We start from the raw sequence: 18,335 nt of genomic DNA, 5'->3' as shown, positions 1-18,335 counted from the left end.
AAGTCCTTGAGAAAAGTCTTTACTCTTCTGTAGTGTCCTGTTATGGGGAGGAAAGGAAAGCAGGAATCATAATGATACACTGTGACAATTGCTGGGTTCAGTTCAGTTCAGTCGCTCAGTTGTGTCTGACTCTTTGCTGGATTAGAGTTCTGAATGTGAGACCTACACAGAAGTAGAGAAATTCAACCAGGCTTATCAAGTGCTGTAAATCAAATGACTAAGTAAGTAATATTTGGATAAGAGAAAGCATTCTTACTCCAAATACATTCTCCCTTTTATCTGCAGTATCATGTCATCTGAAATTGAAAAAGCACCTCTGTACAGAAGCAGGAACAAATGGCTCATTTATTGAAAATATCTTGCCTGCCTGATATTTCTACCCTGGACTGTTTTCCTGGGTTACCTGGGAAACATTTTTTAGGAGTGAAAACAAATATACACCACATTAATGTCGATGACCGTGAAATGATGTAGTTTGCCTTGAAATCCTTGACTAATCCATGCTGATTACCTAGTTTCTCCAGGGAAGAAAGGAGAACTAAGGTGATTTCTTTAATGAGTTAGCAAAACCTGCTGTAATGTGTTTGCTTAAAAGTATCCAGAGAGTTTTAAGATCTTCTCAACATTTTTTCTTAATTTCAATTCTCTGGGTTCTCAGGATGCTCTGGACAAGCCAGCCGATTTGCAGAATGGAGGTTTAATGGGAAGAAATGAGTTCTGTGGCTGAGTTTGAATATGGGATGTGGAAGAAGGATGGGCTTTGCAAGGGATAGGAGGAAAGACCAAAGATAGAGAGCAGAGGGAATATCAGGGGACCATCTCTCTGGCTGGCCTCAGCCCAGTAGGGTGATACTGGAAATGTGACCAGGCCTGGGGCCCCAAGGCCTGTTTTCCTCAATACCCTGGGCTTCCCTGGTGGCTCAGATGGTAAAGAATCCGCCTGCTATGTGGGAGACCTGGGTTCGATCCCTGGGTTGGGAAGATCCCCTGGAGGAGGGCATGGCAACCCACTCCAGTATTCTTGCCTGGAGAATCCCCATGGATAGAGAAGCCTGGTGGGCTACAGTCCATGGGGTCACAGAGAGTCAGACACGCTCTGAGCACTGCAGTGCAGAGCAGAGCAGACCACAGCACTGCTGCCTGGGGCAGGATTTCCTGAAAGGGCTGTGGCGGATGATGATGGCCAGCAGAGGGCTTGGGAGGGTTGGACCTGCTGTGGAGGCGGCACGCATCTGCAGTGGCCTGGTGCCTTCATTCTGTCTCAAGAGCAGCCTGTAGCAATTCATTCAGCACCTAGCAATTCAGTAAAAGTCTGTTGGAGACACACACCATTCATCCTTCATTCATTCATCAAGCTTTTATTGCATAGCCACTGTGTACCAGGCAAAGATGAGTAAAGATGTAAAGATGAATAAACTTATCCCTGGCCTTGAGAAGCTCCCCATCCAGTGAAGGAGAAGCATAAACAGAGCATAGAGCAAGCATGCCTAACACCTCTGTTAAAAGAGATGATAATCCATTCTCTTGTAAGCTTCTAGCTTACAAGCTTTTAGCTTCTGTCCTATACCTCCTATTGTTGGCTGGCAAATTTGCCCACCTTGTTGTTAGTGGTGACTCTTCAAAGGATATTCCTCTCTCAAAAGAATAATGTAAGTGCTAACAATAAAGTCCACTGTGATATTTACTTTTTTGGACTGTTGGCGTTCCTTTTGCCTGTACCAGCCATTGGGTACTCAGTCTCGGGTACTGTCATTGTGAAAAAAATATTTATATATGTATTTGTGTATTGGGGTTTCCCTTGTGGCTCAGCTGGTAAAGAATCCACCTGCAATGCAGGAGACTTGGGTTCAATCCCTGGGTTGGGAAGATCCCCCGGAGAAGGGAAAGGCTGCCCACTCCAGTATTCTGGCCTAGAGAATTCCATGGACTACAGTCCATGGGGTTACAAAGAGTTCGACACAACTGAGCGACTTTCACTTTTGTATGTTTATTTGGCTGCCTCAATAAAAGTTGAAGCTCCTCAAAGGCAGGGATCCCCCCACCCCTTGTCATATGTACTATCTCGCATGAAGCTTCCTAACCCAAGAGGTATTGAAAGCTCATTAGCTGGTAACCTATATGCCCCGCATACAAATACTCAAGGATGATCTCAGGATGACTGGTCCCAGCCCTACAGAAGACATGGGACCACTCTGCTGTGTTGCGACTTGAGGAATCCAACGTATCCATTGAGACTTAGAATGTTCCTTGACTCTAGACTATACCAGGGAAAAGATAGCAGCAGATGCAACCTCTGTTTTGCTCCTTTAAGCTGGCACTGTTCATGTGTGGATAGCAAGCAGCATCAAATGATGGTTAAGTGCATAAACTCTGGGCTCAGGCTGCCTAGGTTGTATTGTGATGCTACCTGCTGGCTGGGTGACTTTGGGAGAGTTATTTAATTTCTTGGTACCTCCATTTCTCAATGATACTTCTTTCATGGGGTTGTTGTGAGGATAAAATGACTGAATATAAAATGTTCAGAATACCATATGACACATGGGACCCACTCAGTAGGTGTTTGTTAGATTTCCCAGCTACAGTATTATTATCTGAAATAACAGGTTATTACATTGCTCATCTTGGCTCACTTTTCTCTAAGTGATGTTCATGGCACAATCAAGTCATGTCTTGAAATGTTTCATCTCCTAGCAAAATAGGTGAGATACACCAAGTCTCCTTGGGGTAGCATCTATCCCTCAATTCATTCATTTATTGAGTATCCAGCTATGATTCTCAGCTAGGTGGGAGGCAGTGAGTCTAATAAAATGAAAAGAGGAGAAGCCCTGTGGTTGGTGGTCTGTCTTCAAGTCCAAGTCCTACCATTGCATGGTCTCAGTTTTGCCATGAGAATTAAATCACATGCTTATCTCGTGTATCTAATGTGTAGGAAAAGTTGATTCCTGACATTGAATGTTCTTCCGCTTTTCTGATCCTTTAAGACAGAGGTGGGTTGGATGCCCTGATGTTGGGAGCTGACACCTGGTACTCTGGTCTGCAGACAGCCTGGCCTCAGGTAGGGGCGCTGTACACAGCGGGCCGGAGCTCTAAGAGAGGACAGTTCTGTGAGGAGACACGGGCGGGGCAGGAGAAGGTGATGCTGGCGTTATTGGTGAAGACACGACAGGGCAGGATGGAGGCTCAGGCGGCTCCGGCCTATCAGGACCCTCGGGGGGCAGCTTTCACAGAGGAATAGGTAGGTTCTGAGACTTGTCCTCACTACATGATCCGCCTGGGTGCTGACTTGGGGTCTAAATGGCCCCTCTCTCTGAAACCTCTGGTTCTCATTCTTGCATTGGTGAGTCACTTCCTCTGCCCAGGGACTAGGGCCTTTGTTTGTCTGGGTGGTGGCTTTCCCTTGTGGGAATTCCCTTGTGGGAGGACGTGAGGGGGACTGGCCTGTCTGTGGTTGGGATGTGGCCACAAGTTGGTCTCACTGAACCCAAACCTGAGAGGCTGAGCAGATGCTTCTTTCTGGGGTACACTGAAATCAGAGAGGGGGTCTTCCAGGGGTTCTGCAGGCCAGGAGGAGAAGGGGCAGGAAGGATGCTCAGAGGTGGACTGTAAGAAAGGGCAGCAGAGCTGTGCCAGTGCCTAGGGCACGGTGACCCCTGGGTCAGGGAGCCATCTCCTGTTCTGAGTCACGTCTCTCCTGGCCTCTTTCCATCCTCCGGTCCCCAGCCTTCACGCCTCCTGCCACATCCTCCCCACCCTCAAGGCGTTGGGGCCTGTGACTTTGGCCTGAGCCATGTCAGGTGCCTGGTCCAACCTTCCTGCAAGCTCTCTGTGGAAAGGAGAGCCAGCGGGGCTTCCCGCCACCCGGGAGCATATGTTTCAACAGAAACTAGATTGATTATTTTTTGTTCACTGTCAAGAAAGGTTATAAATCAACAGGAGCAAACCCCCAAAGGCGACTCACTGCACAGATAGCGTGTTTACTCAGTCCTGGAACTGTGGCCAAATGGGTTTTTGGGAAACTTCACTTTCATCAGGTCCCTCCCCGCTCCAGAACCTACAAGGACTCTTTCTCATCCATCTCATCAGAATTCTCCTGGCATTTCCCAGGGCTTGGGTAACACGTCTTGGCTCCATCTTCACGATTTTATTCTCCCCATCACAGCGAGAATCCCACAGTGCCTTCTGATCCACCAGAGCCAGGGTTTCTAAACTTTTCTGACCAGGAGCCTCAGTGAGATATCCTCACTTAGCCTCACTGTGTGTGAAAAACACTGCTATTTTCTCTTTCATTCTTTTCTATTTCATTTAAAAAGGTGCAGGTCATGACTCACGCAGTTGATTTCATGACAGACTAATGGGTCATGACCCACAGTTTGAGAAGCAGAACTGATTTCACACACACTAATCATGGTAGCATGTCCAAGCTTGTACTGTTCGCCGCAGGACAGGCCACAGGCCAGTCAATGGAGAGACAAGTTTTGGGGCAAGGAATAGTGACTTTATTTGAAAAGCCAGTTGGCTGCGAGGATGGTGGACTAATATCCCAAAGAACCATCTTGCCCAGGTTTGGATGCTAGTTTCTTATATAGAACAAAGAAGGGGAGGTGAAGAGGTAAAGCAGAAAGGGTTATTGCTGTTGTTTAGTCACTGAGTTGTGTCCGACTCTTTTGTGACCCCACAGACAATAACCCGCCAGGCTCCTCTGTCCGTGGGATTTCTCAAGCAAGGATATTGGAGTTGGTTGCCATTTCCTTCTCCAGGGGATCTTCCTGACACAGGGATCAAACCCGCATAACCTGCATTGCAGGCGGATTCTTTACCACCAACCCATTAGGGAAGCCTTCCAACAGGGTGATAAATTGTTGGAGTGATTTCCTGGTTGCAGCCAGACTCCAGAGGGCGTGTGTCAGTTTCTTCCTTCCTTCAGCTATTCACAGGTGGGCCTGGTCAGGAGGTTTCCTGGGAGCTAAACAAAGGTATTTTAGCTTAATGCTCAGGTGTGGGAGGCAGGGTTCCCTGAGATGGACCATTATGTACACTTTAAACTATAGGCAACATCCCTTGAGTGATGAACTTGTAGCAAAAGCAATAGAGTGCAAAAGTTAAGAGAGAAAGATCCAACATGGGGTCAGATTTGTTATTCTCTATTATAGTCATGGAAACCCAAGTGGACCCCAGGAGACGCTCACCTGGTGAGTGTGTTTTATCTCTCAGGAGATAAAAGTGACCAGTCACATCTGACAAAAAGTTGGTCAAAAAAACATTCGAGTAGTGGCCTCCTCAAATTTTTTTTTTGATTGCACCCCATCAGTAAAAAATGTTTCAGCATACAGCACTGATCTATGTTTGGTTATTTTTTTAACCTACCAGTGTATGATGTGACCACATAAAACATACACTCAAAATGGAAATTTTAAAAGGGTGGCATAAAGATGAAAGAAACTGTATTTTAAAATGACATGCTAATCGTGTTGGCTTCATTCTGTAATCAGCAAATATCCGAAGGCAAAATACACAGAAAGAACGCTGTTCATGGTTATCAGCAGCAGTTGTAAATCTATTTTCAAACCGTTTTGATGATTTAAGATGTTTTTCTGGTTGACTTCTTGTCAGATTTGGAAACCACTGCTTTGTATCATACCCTCTTTCCTCAATGTTGCCCTTCATTTCCTGACGAAACCAAAAAAGCTCCATTAACACCTCCTTTTGCTACTTCCGGAGACCAGAAACCTGGGGAGGGTCTACTTTTGACACCTCTTTCCCTGTCCACCTCAGCCAGCCATTTACTACCTTCTGGGGATTTTACTACTCAGTAGAGGATCAGCTCTTCTCATGTTCTCCTTCTGTTGCTACTTTCCTGCCTTGCTGCCTTCTCCTTCCTCCCAGTTCTTCACACACCTGACTGACTCCTACTCACCCCTCAAAACCCAGCATAAAGGTCTTCTTCAGAGGGACTGTCTCTGACCACTGTCCAGTATACTTTCTGAGGCACCTTGCACCTTCCTCCATGGCTCTCATCACAGTTTTATTTTTTTACTTATTTATGCTTCACTTTCTTTCAGCTGTGCAGCGCTCCAGCATCTAGATTGTATCGAGTTGGCCAGAAAGTTCGTTCAGGTTTTTTTTTTTCTGTTACATCTTATGGAAGAATGCGAATAAAATATTTGGCCAACCCAGTAATTTCCTTCAGGGCAGGGACCATGCCTGATGTGTGTGTGTGTGTGTGTGTGTGTGTGTGTGTGTGTGTGTGTGTGAGTGAGAGAGAGAGAGAGAGAGTGGGTGTTTAGCATCCACATCATGGACTCTCAATACATATTTAATACTCACAACAAACGTATTACAGATAGTACCCCCATTTTATAGGTGAGGAAGTTGAAAGTCTAAAAGGTTAATTGCCTAAGGTCACCTGGTTAATAAGTGGGAAAACTGGCCTTCGACCCAGGCCTTTCAGGTTGTAGTGTACACTCTTGCCAACCCCTCTGGATTGTTCTTTTGTAACCCGCACAGGCTCTAAGGGCTGATTTTCAGTCCTACCTTCCTGTTGATACTAGCCCCCTAGTGTTTCTCCTCCTGAACTAGCCCCATTTATGCTCAGGGTATCTGCATCACACTCTTCACCCTAAGTTATTCTGGACAACTCTGACCTTTTCTGACACAATTTCACGTCCCTAAAACTTATCCACGTTTTAGTTTGGAAAGCAAGACCCTACATTGCCTCATCTTCTCTTGAATTCCATAGCACCTTGGAAAGAACCTGAGCGCCCCAAATACTAAGTAAATAATTACTGATTAGTTGATCATTATCAAGAGCTTGGCAGAGATTTCATTTGACTTCCAAGTTAAATCCCGTCTTTGTGCATATCCGCTTCCCAGCCAAGAGTAAGAAGACCGTGCCTCGGATTCAGAGGGGTTTTAACTGTTCCAATTTGCACTTCTTGGCCTTCTTCCTGGTGGATCTCAGTGTAATTTTTGGCTGAGACCCAGGAATTTAAGGGTCTTCAATACCATGAGTAATTTCATGAGTTGCTGATGGCTAATTAGGGGTGATTACAGTCAAGAGGTTTGACTGTCTTAATAACCCCCAGAAATGGCTGGTGGTGACTTTAAACATCTTGATTATTTTCCCCCGCAAATGGAATTTTTTGATTCTTCTGACTGTCTTTTCTTAAGTCCTTATAATTTATCCCCTACCTCGCCTTTCTAGTGAAAAGGAAATGTGAAGTCCTGAGGAGAATTTGGAAACCAGTGATTTTGGAAAACTCTGGCTTTATTAGTGAGGACTCCTGGGCACACCTTGAAACCCTGCTTCATTTCTTTGTCTTTCCCTGGGAGGAGGTGTGTGAGGAGAGGAGTCTGGACCACGATCTTTCTCCCCAAGTTCCATTACATTCCAACCCAGCCTCCCATCCCGGGCTGTCTGATGCTATTTATAATTTACCTTTGAAACCATTGCCTCATTTGACAATGTTAAGAAATTGTGTTTAGTGTGGTTTTCTGAATGGAGTAGTGTTTGTAGGTGAGTGTTAGTACCTTCCTGTTGTTACTGTGACAACAGATTTTATGTTACTTGACCTCTTCCTGCATCAGTATCTTCAGAGCTATTTTTATTTTTTTCAATTTTTTTTTTTTGCCATGCTATTCACGATCTTAGTCCCTGACCAGAGATTGAAGCCAGGCCCAGAGCAATGAAAGCACTGAGTTCTCACCACTGGACTGCTGGGGAATTCCCCAGAGTTACTTTTAATTGAGTGTCCTCTGTTCTAGGCCCTGGGCTAAGCATATGACATGTGTCCACTTGTTTAATATTCACAGCCTGCCTCAGTTCTTTAGGACATATTTTTTGAACAGGTTTTATTTTTTATTTTTCTGTTTTGTTGTTTTTGTCTGTACCGCATGGCATGTAGGATTCTAGTTCCCCCACCAGAGGTTGAACCCATTCCATCTCTGTGTGGAAGCATGCAGTCCTAACCACTGGACCACCAAGGAAGTCCTGAGCAGTTTTATTGAGATGTAATTCACATGCCATATACTTTGCTAATTTAACATGTACAATTAAACTTTTTTTTTTAGTGTATTCACCAGATTGTACAGCCATCATCACAATATAATTTTAGAACATTTTTGTCACCTCAGGAGGAATCCTCACACCCTCGAAGTAGCCCCTCTCCACCCTCCAGTCTTTGGTAATCACGAATGTATTTTTTTTGTCTCTATAGATTTGCCTATTCTGAACACTTCCTGTAAGTGGAATCATACAACATGTAGCCTTTTGTATTTCACTTTTGTGATGTTGTCAAGGTTTGTCAGTATCCAGACGTCATTTCTCTTTATGTCTAGGCAGTATTTTTACCCTTACTGTACAGCTGGGGTAACCAGGACACAGAGGTGAAAGGACTTTCTAATGGGTCAAGTAGTCTTTAATGGATGGAGCAAGATTTCCAATGCGCGTTTGCCTAATGACAACTCTGCTGTCAGCTTAGACTCTGAAGTAGTTATACTGATGGTAGCTTATTAAACATTTTCTGTGGGTCACTGTGCCGAGTGTCCTGTAAATTTGTTACCTCTCGTTCATAGATAATCATCTTTCATTTGGGCAATCTGGTGACCATAACTGGGCATAAGTGGGCAATGGTATTTTTGTCTTAATGTCTTCCGTTTGCTCACTTCTTGTTGAACGGGCTGGCCTAAGCTGCAGAATCTTAGATTCTAGATTCTTTGTAAGCCGATGATACTAAAAATAGCATTGTTATTCTTCTGTAGGAGTTGAACATCACCCCCATCTGCAGAAAATTGGCAACATCTCTGAGGAGCCCTTGCTTTTTCCTGGGACACCCAGGATCATGGTTTCCTGTTTCATGGAGTCTCTCAGGTGAGTGGAAAATCTTTTGAAAAGGAAATAGGAAAATAAGAAATTCAGTATTTGAATTTTACTGTATATTTCTTCTAGTAATGAGCCTTGAGGGCCTGCATCTCACAGATACTTTTGATGTGCCATGTACATACGTGTAGTCAGTTTGATGCTCACAAAGGCTGCTGAGGCCTGGACAGCCGTGTGCTGTGGTGAGACGTGCTTAGACTGAGATTAAGTGGCTTGGGCTCTATGCTGTGCTCTGCTATTCACGGAGAGATATCTAGGACTCAGAGTTTTCATTGATTATTTATTCATCTGATGCTCTGCTTGTCATACGGGATCCTAGTTCCCCAACCAGGTATTGAACCCGTGTCCCCTGCATTGGAAGCACGGAGTCTTAACCACTGGAGCGCCAGGAAAGTCCCCTCAGATTTTTCTTAAAATAAAAATGTTAATGGACTTGTGGGTATCTATCATGGCTGCATAATAAAATTACCTGAAGAACTTTAGAAAATACTGTCCTCTGGCTGCATCCCCACAGATTGTGATATAATTGATCCGGTATATTTAAAAGGTGGCCTCTCTGGTCCTGTTTGTTCAAAGCATCTGTGACTTGCCCCTGCATTTTTAATTTGATACTGATATTAACCATGCAAAGCAAGTGGAACAAGTAGTATGGTCTCTGTATGCAGATCAGAAAATCAGTGTTTATCTTCTGATGCCCATTCCTTCAGTGCAGACTCAGGGGAAAGGCTTGGTGCTCTGGAATTTAGTCTGTATATTGAGATTTTTTTCAAGGTTTCCTAAAGATGATAGACCCCTTTAAAAATTCTTCAATCAAAATCCTATGTAAAGAAAACAAAACAAAACAAAAAAACCCCTCATCATTATAAAATAGCCAATGGCAGTATTTTATTAAGGGAAATTTATTTTAGAAGTTCGAATTTGTAATGTTTACACATTATGAGATTCATGAGTCTATTTGCATAAACATCAGAATTTGGAATCAGAATTTACAGATGATAGCTTATACGTTAGCCTCTGCATCGAGTTTATCTTGTGACTGGTTTTAGCTGCATAGTAATCAGAAAATCTTGGTCCATCTAGGTAAGTAATTGCAATTGGTACCAGTTCTTTAGTGAAGCTCATTTTACAATCTCAGGATACTCTTTAAAGAAATTGACTCAGAATCTAGAAAGGGAAAAGAACTTTTTGTTACAAAGCTGAATCACTAAGGTTATCTTGTAGTTTTTTTTTCCTCCACAACTATGACAGTCCAGAATTTACACTGAAAAGTGAAAACGGTCTATAACATGTTATTATGATGGTGCCATAGGTACTGGCTCAACCAGGGCTAAAGCATTTGTCAGGCAGATGCTCTTAGCCCATGGCTGGCATTTCACTGAGGATAGTGCGTGTGTGTACTTTTAGTCTGTAATTGCTTGTGTAATTTTACATGAGCTGACATGTGCAGGCCTGCAGTCTAAAGACCCATGCAGAGCTATAAGCTTCTTCATCAATGACATAAACCGGTGTGTCAGAAAGAGTCAGAGAAGGCAGGAAGTGCTCCATTCCGAAGCCTCGACAAAATCCAGCCATGAACAGAGCAGCCTGAGTCTCTCAGTGTTCATTTTTGGTATCTAATCGAAGTCAGCATGTGGACAGTTTTTAGCCACAGTTTAAAACACAGTTTAAAAGCTGTTTCAGGACATGAAATGTGTATCCAGTTTGTGGAAGCTCCCATGTCCTGCTCTAAAACCACAGGGGAGTGGGACATGCTGTTGGACCACTCAGTCATGTTAGGAGCACAGCCTATTTGAGCACCAGGACCCAGTGGGAGAACACAGAAGTGGAAGTCATAGTCGTATATGTAATTGAATTAAAAAGAGCAGCAGATAAAACGTTTCCCTGTGTAGTAAGCAAGTGGTAAGCAAGTATAAGTCTGACTGCTATCAGAAAGGCCCCCTTGAGTACTGAAGACCCTCAAAAATGTGGGGCCAACCAGGCTGTACAGGAAGGGCTTCATTTGAGAGAAGTCCCTTTTGCAAATTTTTTTTTTTTTAATGTCTGGAATTTTAATTGATGCCCCTGCAGTTAACCTCTGTAATGATCTGTGATATGGAGGCCATCTCCCAGGGAGGCCTGGTGGGCTCACCTCCAAGCTGTGCATTATTTCAGAGAAATTGCCAACAGATTAGAAGTTAGCAGGGTAGGAGCTGTTGAAAGCTAGATGTGGCCTTGCTACCCTCCAGGCAGAACTCTGGGAGTCTTAACAGGCTTCTGGGATTAGGGTCCTGCTGAAGGGATTGTTTGAAAAGAGCTGCTCAGTCAGACGATGCTTCCAAGCTGACTCAGAGGTTAGCAGGATACGTGGGTTCGATCCCTGGGTCAGGAAGATCCCCTGGAGGAGGAAATGGCAACCCATTCCAGTATTCTTGCCTGGGAAATCTCATAGACAGAGAAGCCTGGTAGGCTACAGTCCATGGGGTTGCAGAGTCGGACCTGACTTAGTGACTAAGTCATGTGACTTAGTGACTAACAACAACTAACTGAGTGACTAACAACAACTCAGCAGGACATTTCTCCAACAGTCCTGCTCTAAGGAAAGAATATATGAGTTATGAGTACAGGCAAGTCTTCAGGAGAGCTCAGCTGAAGATTTCCACCAAGCCTCCTTCTTTATAAGCCAGGTGCTCATAAACCATTTTGCATTCTGTTTCAAGGCCCACATAAATATATCTTAACCTGAGGGGGGGGGGGAGGGGGGGAAAAAGCAAGAATGTTTTTTGCTTAAATACTTTTCAAAGTGTTCTGGTAGAAAGGGCCATGGTTACTTTAAGAGTAAAAGCCTTTGATAAAACTGGTAGATGAGAAACACACAGAGACACACAAATACTCAGGGTTTAAAAGAATATTGATCAAGGCAGCCAAATACATAGAGATTAATAGGAAAAGCTGAAGGATATCTCTACCTATAGAGAAAACAGGTCAAAATTAGGAGTTAGTCACCAAGAAAACCCCTGAGAGGAAAAAAAACATTTAAGGAGATTCACAATTCTGATATGCAGAGATTTTGTTTAAAAATCCCTCCCCAGTTCTTGCCAAGCCACAGGGAAACAGAAAGCCAGCTTCTCCCTCATTGAAAGAGACAGAGAAGCCCTGAGTATTAATATAGCAAGAGTGCCTCTGCCATGCTTAGAGTCTGTAGTAATAAAAAGAGTCATGGTTAAATCCAGTAGCAGAAGAAACACTAAGACTAACTCTGCATGGAGCTGGTTATTGAGTTGCCTTTGGACCTTGGATGAGTCTTGGACCGTGTGCAAAATTCAGGACAGGTGATATCCATTTGGAGCAGAGTTGGTCAAGGCTAGATTAAGATTTGTCACCTATTACAAGTTAGAGAGGAAAAGGCACTAAGTAATACAGCAGTGTATTTAGCTCTTAAAGACTTGCTCCAGATTGTGCAGTTTTTTTTTTCTTGTATGTACAATTACATCTTTGTGTGTTTGTTCAGTGATTGAGAGGAATGAAACTCAGTTTTCTCTCTAGAAGCAGCACAACAGTTGAAGATGACCAGCCAACCAAGTTTCTTTAGAGTCAGTCACCCTGGTCAAGGGCTCTTTCTTTACCTCGTAGACTGCTTTTGTGCAGTTGACATAATATATCTTTGAAATGAAAACACAGAGGAAAACAAAACTATTGAAAATGCCAAACAAATGGTTAAAGCTGATTCGGGGATTCTTATTTGGAATAGTAGTTTTTGAAGAAATACAGATGTAATTAGAGGGATTACAGGGTTAGTTGGTGATTTTTATAGCTCATATGAAGGAGAGTTCTGGATCATTTTAAGGGTTTTACAGGTTGATGGCCCTAGGTCAAGTGTCTGGTTTTAGTCTTCTGAAACGTGAGGCTTTTCTTTTCCCTGATACACACTTCAGTACAGGAATAATACTGTAATGCCTGTCAGCTACTTCACTGAGAAATACAACCATAAGGGATTGAGGAAATGAGAACAAGAAAGGTTCCAGTTCTTGGAGAACTGGAAAAAGATCCTGAAGACAAAACGCAAGAAAGAAGGGGGTTGAAAAAGTCTAAGTGCGAGGAAGAGAATGCCCAAAGTCGTGATAGCTGAGGTGTGAAAACTGAGACTCCCTTTGGAGTAGGGAAATCTGTGAAATTGGGACGCGTCATGGGATCAATTAGTGTTCCTGCACCAGTGACCAAGAAGTGGGGTGGAGGAGGAGGGGAAATAAGAGAAGGAAGAATACAGGGAAGAGACGGAGAGCGGAGGGACAGAAGGAGGATGGAGAGAAGCCTGAGGAAGGAAGGGGCAGGACGGAGAGGGAAAGGGGCAGGAGAGAGGGCAGTGGTGGGAGGGGGGCAGGAGGAGAGGTAGAAGGAAAGAGGAAGGGTAGGAGGAGGGAGGGGGAGGGGCAGGAGAAGGAGGGGGAGGGGCATAAGGGAAGGGGCGGGGCATAAGGGAGGGGGGAGCATAAGGGAAGGGGTGGGGCATAAGGGAGGGGGGAGCATAAGGGAAGGGGTGGGGCATAAGGGAGGGGGGCATAAGGGAAGGGGCGGGGCATAAGGGAGGGGAGGGGCATAAGGGAAGGGGCGGGGCATAAGGGAAGGGCGAGGCATAAGGGAGGGGAGGGGCATAAGGGAAGGGCGAGGCATAAGGGAGGGGAGGGGCAGGAGAAAGAGGGGAGGGGCATAAGAGAAAGGCGGGGCATAAGGGAAGGGGAGGGGCATAAGGGAAGGGGAGGGACAGGGACAAAAAGCAGAAGAGGCCAGGCTGGGATACTAAGTATTAAACTTCAGGATGTCACGAAGGCAGGACTGAATTGCTTTGGCCCACATTGAAACCACTACCCAATTGATGTGTAATAAAATTGGGTTGACCAAAAAATTCATTCGAGTTTTTCCATAAGATGTTATGGAAAAACCCATTGGAACTTTTTGGCTAACCCATTATTTGTTGAACATTGAATGAATAAATTAATAATTCTCTTTGCTGCTGCTGCTGCTAAGTCACTTCATTCATGTCCGACTCTGTGCGACCCCACAGACAGCAGCCCACCAGGCTCCGCCGTCCCTGGGATTCTCCAGGCAAGAACACTGGAGTGGGTCGCCATTTCCTTCTCCAGTGCATGAAAGTGAAAAGTGAAAGTGAAGTCGTTCAGTCGTGTCTGACTCTTCGCGACCCCATGGATTGCAGCCTACCAGGCTCCTCTATCCATGGGATTTTCCAGGCAAGAGTACTGGAGTGGGTTGCAATAATTCTCTTTAATGTGAGAGAAATAAAGTAGATTTTTCTTTCCTAATCAAGATTTTTACTTAATTATAAAAGTAGGTTAAAGCAGAAAATTTACAAGTGATACAGACACACACCTTTAACAGTTTATTTTTAACATAAAACACATGTACACTCACCAAGTGTTTGATGTGGGGGCCAAGGACTTTTCCTTGAGCATGAACCCCTGATTGTCTTTCTTGCACAAACCACACCCATAGCATTATCAAAGGTTTCCATTTGGGTTTCTTTCAAGTGGAATGAGAATCTAAGACATTTGCAAAGCAATCTGAGTATAGAATGATGCTGAATTTTTATTATTTTTGCTTCTAATCATTTACAGTTGTCCAATCCACACCAAATTTGCCAGTGTTTTTTTTTTTTTTTTTCCCCTTGGCAACTTGCCTTTATCAAGTCTTTTCCAAAGCATTCAGCTTCATTTGTGTAGAAACAACTACCAACTACTCTTTCTTTTTGCGTTTTGTTTCATGGGCCTGTGTACTGTTTGAATATTTTATGTAATTACAAAGCCCTGGCATTATCAATTTGGGGACTGTGGTTAAATTCCATAGGAATACAACTCATCTGATGAGTGCAGAAGAGTACCAGGGAAGAACCTGCTGGAATCTTTCGTGAAGCCCAGTAGGAGCCATCATGGAGGCTAGGAGGAGCCATCATAGAGGCTAGGAGGAAATAAAACAGTTTCTTGGAGGACTGTCTTGGCAAACCCCTCCCTATAAAACGATGGCAGGCGTTCAGACAGTATTGTTTTTTCTTTATGCCTGGCACAGTCCTGCACCTGGCATGTATCCTCATCCCTCAGAACTTAACAGTGGGATTTTCTAGAACCTTCCGTACCTAAAAGGTTCAATGCAGTTAAGGTGTGTCACTGAGCTGCCAACTACCTGTTCCTTATGTACTGAAATAAATTTGTATGGCTCAGGTTAACATCGACACCCCCACCCGCTTCCCTGGGGTCAGAATCAATATCTCCAACTTGTAGAAATCCACCCTTTGCAATTGTCCCCACCTCCACCCCCCACCCCGCCCTGCTCCTCACAAGTTTCTGTTTTTCCAACAGAGAATTCTAAGGATGTACTTAGAAAACACTTTATTGATGAAAGTGTCGTTCACAGCAGCACTCTGTATTTCTTGGTGACTGGTACTTCCCCTCTCTCTCTCTCGTTTTCCTTTTTCCCCTCACTTCCTTCTCTCTTTCCTTTCTTTTATTCACTTGCTATTTATTGGCTCTGTGTTTGGACTAAGACTGTGCTGGTGGTTCTGTTTGCTGCAAAGGTGTATCAGAAACAGTTTCCTTAAGAAACCTGCCACTGAGCTGAGGAATTTACTGAAGAGTTTTGTGCCTTAAAGAGCTGTGTTGAGGGACTTCCCTGGTGGTCCAGTGGCTAACACTCCACACTCCCAGTGCAGGAGACCTGGGTTCAATCCCTGGTCAGGGATCCCACATGCTACAACTAAGAGTCCGTAGGTTGCAACTAAAGATCTGACATGCCGCAACGAAGATCAGAGATCCCACATGCTGCAGTCAAATAGATTAATTAAAAAAGAAAGCTGTGCTGTGACAGGACACCTCAGTTTTCCAGAGACCCCAGTCCCGAAAACACAAATGGCTATGAGAATTGAGAACCTGGAAATAAGCAATAAAAACAAATATGCAGTTAGAAGAGGTGTCCTTAAGTCCATGCTCTAAAATGGAAACATTTACTCCAGGACAGCCAGCCAGGCCTTTTCCTTGAACCTGTTTGGTCTTGGTTTGGCTGCAGCTTGGTTGTCTAAAGGTTTTAGCAGCCAAGGCTGACCCGAAGGAAGCGGAGTGAAGAGGCACAGGCTCGTGCACAGTAAGGTAAGCAGCACTTGAGAGCAGGGAGGACCCGGCAGAGGGCCCGCTGGATTCAGAAAGCCCCAGGCTTCCCCGGTGCTCTCAGCCTGCTCTGCTCCAAGGCTGCCGCCTTCTGCTGCGCAGACTGATGGATACTCACTCTGGTGACTCTGGGCCATCTAATCAAGGTTACTGCAGCTCAGCATACTCTGTATGAGAAAGCAGGGCAAAGAAATGGAATGCATTTTTTTTTTTTAAATTTGGAATTTCAATGGTTAGTTTCAATTATTTTAGAATGTTCTCTAGTGAGACTGGTACATGTTTTCCTGTATCTACTTATTCTCTAATTATTTTTTGCAAGAAATGACAGAAAGTAAAACAGATGTGGGAAGCCACCACCTTACACAGACCGGGGAAGAAAATTGGTGTAATAAAATGACAAATGCTTGGTTTCACAGAGTGTTGTGTCCTAGGAGGCCCAGACCATAGTGGTTAAGGGACCAGGCCGAGACACTGACCGTTGGCATTGGAAGCAGGCTTCACCACTCAATAGCTGGGTATACCTCTCACTAAATGACTTGGCCTCTCTGTGCCTCAGTTTCCTCACCTGCAGAATGGATATAATCAAAGTGTCTGGCAGGATGGCTGTGGCAATTAGATGAAATAATTCTTGTAAGCGTTGAGGTCAGTGGTAACTGTGTAGTCCTCTAATGTCATTTGTAACTCATCTCCTTCCCTACTTGCCTTTACTGTTTAACTGCTGTGAGAGGAAGTTAGAGGGTTGGACTGAATACAGTACAATGAATGCTTAGCAATCATTTTTGATCTCCAGAGTGCAGTAGGTGGAGATTTCACTTCAGTGCTAAGATTTTGGCTCTCTTTTCAAAGGTCGATATAATTTTATTCCTGATCAGGTTGCTCCCAAAATATCTCTTGGGTTGTATTAACTAAAGAGGAAAAGAAGTAAAGTTTTTTTTTTTCCTCTCTTTTTCTTGTTTTGTAGTTTGACAGTGTTCAAGTGGCACTGAGTTCATTGAGATAATCCCACGTATACAGTGTCTGTGACATGATCCACCCTCACTAGAGTCAAGGATGATTGGGATGGGGGTGGGGGTTTGGGGGAAGTGTTGGCCCAGGCAGATACAGAAGGGCAAAGTCCCAGTTCCATGATGTCAATCTTGTACCAAATTTCAATGAGCATTATTTTCTACAGGAAATGAAATGATGGAGTGTTTAAAATCTAGAACAGGGTTGGGTAAATGGCGTGACTTTTTTTTTTTCTGATTGGTGTGAACTGTTGGGCTGTTTCTCCTGCAAGGTGAATCGGAAAGTCTTGCTAGGAATGTGGCTCCCCCCACCGCTTGGAGGGGAGTATGTGATCTGTGTGCCAAAGGCCCTGGTAGCCTTCAATCTGTCAAAACGTTGCAAGCTGGGAGCAGTTTGCCAAAGCAAACTATCAAAGTGAAATAACACACGAGTTGCACACACACAGACACACACATGCTCTCCCATTCCCCAAACATTAATTTAGAATTGGGTCAGCAGGAACAAGACTTTGGGCCAGATTGCCAGTGTTTTGAAGAGCTGTGGGCACAGCTATGGACTACCAATTAGATAGGTATGTGTGAGGAGGGTGGGGTGTCCTAAAGTGGAGTCTGCAGTGTAGGGGTGGGAAACTTCCAGCCCTTGGCCGAGTTTCATCTGGCCCCTGGGGTTATATATTGCTCTGGCTGCTGCAATTGCAGTCCAAAGAATAATTTCCCCTCTGGGGGAATTTATTCTATTCCATTCAGAGCAGAGCCCACTTAATAACTAAGATTTTATTCCAGCATGAATTTTATTGGGTACCCCTATGCATCTGAGCCTTACTAGGGCCTGACTTGATGAAGAAAAGAAGCATTTGAATATCTAAACATAACTCGCGTAGCCTTTTTGCAACAAGAAGCACTCACAAACATTTTGTTGCCAGACCTTGTGTAAATCCTTTAAGAACAAATTTGGGGGAGGTCATGTAGAGAATCCAGTATTCTTGCCTGAAAAATCCTGTGGACAGAGGAGCCTGGTGGGCTATAGTTCAAAGGGTCACAAACAGTCGGACACCACTGAGCAACTGAACACACACATGCAGAGACTCAAAAACATACTGATTTTTATAAATCCCTCATAAAAGAGCTTTTAAAGCTCCCAACATTACTTTGGACACTTTAAAATGCATTAATTTGCACTATTTCCACTCATCTTGAAATTTCACAGGTCACAAGATGATGAAGGCTTATTCATTAATTCAATGAATTAAGCTCTTTCTATATAGCAGACACTCTGCTTGGTGCTGGGAGATAGAGGAGTGATGCTTATAT

At 44.1% G+C, this 18,335-nt stretch overlaps 1 protein-coding gene across 2 annotated transcripts in view; it reads left to right on the top strand.

Annotated features, from left to right (window-relative positions):
• THSD4 (thrombospondin type 1 domain containing 4) overlaps positions 1-18,335 on the top strand; it is a 648,360-nt gene that overhangs the window by 21,923 nt on the left and 608,102 nt on the right. For both annotated transcript variants that reach the window (XM_061157947.1, XM_061157948.1), the window contains exon 2: positions 8,758-8,866. In XM_061157947.1, coding sequence (XP_061013930.1) covers positions 8,758-8,866 — 109 coding nt within the window. The remainder of the gene's footprint in view (positions 1-8,757; positions 8,867-18,335) is intronic.

Source organism: Dama dama, chromosome 12 (genome assembly GCF_033118175.1).
Source record: "Dama dama isolate Ldn47 chromosome 12, ASM3311817v1, whole genome shotgun sequence".
In the NCBI taxonomy this organism is placed as follows: domain Eukaryota; kingdom Metazoa; phylum Chordata; class Mammalia; order Artiodactyla; family Cervidae; genus Dama; species Dama dama.
Note: the sequence above shows the minus strand (reverse complement) of the source record. Positions and strands in the feature narration are given on the sequence as shown.